The sequence below is a fragment of the Festucalex cinctus genome, chromosome 19 (assembly GCF_051991245.1).
Source record: "Festucalex cinctus isolate MCC-2025b chromosome 19, RoL_Fcin_1.0, whole genome shotgun sequence".
Lineage (NCBI taxonomy): Eukaryota > Metazoa > Chordata > Actinopteri > Syngnathiformes > Syngnathidae > Festucalex > Festucalex cinctus.
The window spans coordinates 11,386,388-11,390,995 of NC_135429.1; the positions used below are offsets into that span (position 1 = coordinate 11,386,388).

The 4,608-nt window shown below is 40.8% G+C and overlaps 1 protein-coding gene across 1 annotated transcript; it reads right to left on the bottom strand.

Annotated features, from left to right (window-relative positions):
- Positions 1-1,775: 1,775 nt before the first annotated feature.
- On the bottom strand, positions 1,776-3,297 carry dlx5a (distal-less homeobox 5a). The gene is made up of 3 exons (XM_077507151.1): positions 2,716-3,297; positions 2,415-2,599; positions 1,776-2,294 (listed from the first exon to the last, which is right to left on the bottom strand). Exons 1-3 carry the CDS (start codon positions 3,065-3,067, stop codon positions 1,977-1,979), a joined length of 855 nt encoding a protein of 284 aa, XP_077363277.1. The 5' UTR covers positions 3,068-3,297; the 3' UTR covers positions 1,776-1,976.
- Positions 3,298-4,608: the final 1,311 nt, after the last annotated feature.

The window sequence follows — 4,608 nt, forward strand, 5'->3', positions numbered from 1 at the left end:
AGTATGCACCTGACCAGATACATCCTATAACACCTGTCAGTCACAATGCAAATCAGATCGACTTAACAGTCAGCATGCTATAAAAAAAAAAAGAAGAGGAAGAAGAAAAGAACCTTACCTTCCACATTACCACACCAAAAAACGCAATACCCATCGTGCACCGTCGGTCTCTCCGTAAGCAAACCCAGGTGGGAAAGTGGTTGCAAACCGAGGTAAGCTCTTATATATTGCCTGTAAAATTAGCTGTTATTACTGTCACTGTTTAGTGATGGCGAGCTTGGGAGAGAGGAAAGGAGGGGGGGGAGGGGGGGGGGGGGGGGGGCTCTGCAATCAAGAACCGTGCGCATCTTTGCGCATCAAATTATAGGTAATTGTCAATGGCCAGATTATGATAATAGGCCCTAATCCTGCATGGAGAATAATTATTGTGCAGTGTTACAGTTGGAGCTGTCCAGTAAAACTGTCATTAATTTTTACTCGATTTACTGAAAAAAAAAAATTGTGGGGTGTAGCTGAGTGGAAAATATTCGTTTGCAAACGGGGGCTCTCCATTTAATGGCAGCATAAGTATTTGTAAATGCGAACTATAGTCGTGGGATTTATGGTTATAGGACGACAGATTACACAGACAATAACGATATGATGCTCAATTATCTTTTAATTGGTCCCAAAAAATTATTATAACCTAGCCTATACTATTTTTAACTGAGAGGAAATTAAACTCTATTCCACTAAATGCATTTTGTTTGGTGTGCTTTTATTTTTATTTTTTCTATGTAAAATATAGACCTAAAACTTCACCCAAATAAAAGTTGTCTTGAGAGTTTTGTTTCTCAATGTCAACATACACACTAAAATGAATTATGGAATTTGTCATCTATGTGTAGGTTCTACAAAAACAACACAGGAGGACTATAAAATACAAATATGTGTCAGGTGGACTTTACGTTCAAATGTAACAGCGTGTGACGTCATCAAATAAAAACAGAAGGGTGCATTTAGTGTAAAAAAAACGCATGTGTGAGCGTTGTGCGCATGCCCGGTGAAATTCAATTAGCTCCATTTCAAATGCTTAAATATGTCTCGCAAGTGGCAAGGTTTGTTTAGTGGTTTCACGGTGGCTCTGGCAGCTAATGACATGGTGACTCTGAGGAGGATTTCGGATTCTTTTTTATTTTACCCGGAAGGTGGGCTGCGGCCGGGAGTGGCAGAGGCTCTGGAGCCGGCCTACCCCCACAGGAATGCGGATTGTCTCAGATCTCCGTGCCGGCCTAACCACCACCAACCTCCCTCCCCGTCGCCCCCTCGCTGCCATTCAAAGCGTCTAATTGTAGGGGGATACAAAGCGAGGGAGACTGTCTGCAAGCACAAAAAAAATAAAATAAAAAAAATCCTTGCTGTCTTGTGAAAAGCAATAAATTTAATAATAGCAAATGTAGAAATGCTTAAATCTAAAAATATGCAATAAAATATCAATTTCCTTTCAAATGATCATTTTAGTGACAGAATTGAGTTAGATATTTTTTTATTTTTTTTTCAGCCGTTGCAAATCCATAAAAATGGAAATAAACGGCCGGGCCTGCCAAGTGAAACATAATCTGAATAATTCATCTCGCTGCTTGCAGATGTGATTTACAAGCATGTCATTTAGAAAAGAAAATGTCCCCCGAGGCTTACAATCATTTTTCATGTCAGTGATATTGTGCCGAATTTTCCAGTGTAAATCCGCAGGAGAGATATGACGGGAAAATAGAATCGGAGCTTGCAAAAAAGGGTGCTTTTAAACGTTTAATAGTCTTTCAAAAAATGCAATAAATTACATGCACACATTTACACATTTTACACGGTTCTTCTATGAGTGAAATACATTGCATATTCCCCTGAAATGTCAACACGAGTCCCATAGAAGGTTTTTTTTTTTAGAAAAAAAATGAAATGAACAACATGTTTTGTTTTTGTTTTTTTGTTTTTTGTTTTTAATATAACGTCCCCGCTCCGAGAGCCAACGAGTGCTGTATCGAGTTGGGGGTCTGCAGGTGGGCGGCCACCGAGCTTCCGACCGGCGACGTGTACCACGACCCCGAGCTTTCCAAAAAGTTAGAGGCCGACGTGTTGAGGCTTTGCGGCTGCAGGCTGTGCGGCCTGGAGGGCCCGTGCGTGTCCCACAAGGCGGGGGACTGCGGGGAGTTGCACGCCATGGGGTCGCTGGAGCTTGGGCTGTGTTCAGGGGGGAGCTCGCCGTTTTTCATGATTTTCTTCATTTTGGATCTCCTGTTCTGGAACCAGATTTTCACCTGCAGAAAAAAAAAAAAAATCAACAACGATATTTAGGGTATTTATAAGGGAAAACAATCATGCAATGGAATTGCGCGCGCAAATTACGCACGGTATTTTTTTTTTTATTCTAATCTCACCTGTGTTTGTGTGAGACCTAACGAGGCGGCCAGTTCGGCTCTTTCTGGCAAGGCCAGGTACTGCGTGTTCTGGAAGCGCCTCTGCAGGGCGGCGAGCTGGAAACTGGAGTAGATTGTCCGAGGTTTTCGCACTTTCTTCGGCTTCCCGTTCACCATCCTCACTTCAGGCTCCACAATCTCCTTTTCTGTACATAATAAATGTGATTTTTTTTTTATTGCCATTAAACCTAACAGAAATCAAATTGAACTGAATTGTTTTTTTAAATCGTGCAAAAAAAAAAAAAAGTAAGTAAATTCATACCTTGTGGACTCGGCTGAGCTCTGCTGTAGGCACCAGCATACTGGTGGTAAACTGGAGTCGTGTACGAGCTGTAGTCTGTGTAAGATTTGGTCGGAAAATTCCCAGCAGATGCGTTGACCGCCGGGTACTGGTACTGGTAGGCATTGAGCGGCTTTCCGTACGAGGTTGAAGTGGGCGAGCAGTAGCCGTGAGAGACTCCAGCGGCCGGACTGTAGTAGCCAGAATCCGTGGCGGTGGACTCGGGTAAAGTAGGAGATTCCTGGGAGGGATGATGCATGGCGGAAAGCTGGAAAGAAGTCTGGAAATCTGCAGGTTTGACACTCGGGATTCTCCGGTCAAATACTCCAGTCATGCTTCAGAAGGAAACGCTTGGAATTGTTCAATGTGCACAACAAAAACAAACCAAAACAAAAACAAGAAAGAAAAAAAAGCGAGGCGTGGAGGCTCCAAGGTGGCGTGGAAACTACACGGACATTGTGGGGTATAGTCTCAGGTCGTCGGGCTCTGGTGAAGACTGCAAGCAGGCGAGCAGCAAAGACTTGGTTAAATCCTAAACGCGCTCTTACGCACTGCAGGGAGGATCTGGTTCCATTGGCCAGGACGCACACACAGTCACAAACGCACACACATGCACACAAGTACACTCAGTTCACACTGGCAGCTTCCTTATTGGAGGAGAACCACCCGGAGGTGGCTGTATTTGTGTGGCAGAAATTTAAGTGTTATATAGGCTACCTCAATAATTTGTTATTAAAAATTCCTGACATCTTACCGAATTTAAATATAATATTACTGCATGGGGAAAAACAATGGGCAATGGGGACAATGAGACAAACATGCACAAGCAAAAAAAAAAAAAAAAAAAAGTCAACATTATACTGCATGTTTTGTTTTAATAATTGGCACAGGCATGTGATAGAGGAACTCCTAATAAAAAAAAAAGCCTGCATCTCCCACGCAAACATTATAACCATATATACACAATAAGAAAATAAAAAATAAAATAAAGAAAAAAATCACCCGAGAACGCAACCTAATCCTGTTCATTTTTTTTTAAGAATCACAATAATTTTGTTTTAAGCACCAACAAAAGGTTCGACAAAGAAAATAAGGCTGCTAACAGTGGTGAACAGCGACGACTAGCGTGTAGATCGTGTAACTGCATATGGTCGCATAAATGCCAAACCGGAAATACGTGTTTTTGACAGGAGTATCCGGATTCGATGCATTTATTTAAAATATATATATAAAATCCTGGGTAAAATGTACATTTAATTGTAGAAAACATTTAATTGTTCTTATATAGTTACTTTACATTAGTTAAAAAAAGCAGGTGAACATTTATTGTGTTTTCGTTCATGTCGGCTGAGCCGCTACGACCCGGAAATGCTTTTTCATAGCAAAAGCGCGCCAATTATTTTTATTTTTTGTATTTTTTTTTTAAATTGATCGCAATTCATGTTAAATGGTTAACATATATTCATACATCAATATTATGTTTAGTAATTGCAATATATGATGTTAAATTGTGATATACATCGTTTAAAAATCACGGCATTTGTTTTTGTTTCTTAATTAATCTCAAGTGCGTTGCTTGCGTCAGAGGTCATCAGTTGAATCACCAAAATAGTTCCCCTCCTCAGTAGATGGGGGGAAATGTGAATTGTCATATTAGAAAACTAAATTCTAAAGAATCGGTAAGTTAAATGCAGCATAATAGGAAACGGAATAATTCTATAATTATGGAAGAACAATCAGTTACACGTACGAAAAGCTCAACAGGTTGAGCCAAAGAGATCGTAAACGAAGCCGGAAGTAAGCAAAAGGGTATCATCCGTGTTCACCACCGACGTCTTTTTAATGCTAGCTTAGCTTCTCACTCGGCTACGGTTT

Bases quoted from the DNA above. Each gene is read 5' to 3' on its own strand.
- dlx5a (XM_077507151.1), bottom strand. From the start codon at position 3,067: ATGACTGGAGTATTTGACCGGAGAATCCCGAGTGTCAAACCTGCAGAT. The intron at 2,600-2,715 runs GTATGAATTTAC...TATTATGTACAG, and splicing joins AGCTCAGCCGAGTCCACAAG to AAAAGGAGATTGTGGAGCCT. The intron at 2,295-2,414 runs GTGAGATTAGAA...TTTTTTCTGCAG, and splicing joins TAGGTCTCACACAAACACAG to GTGAAAATCTGGTTCCAGAA.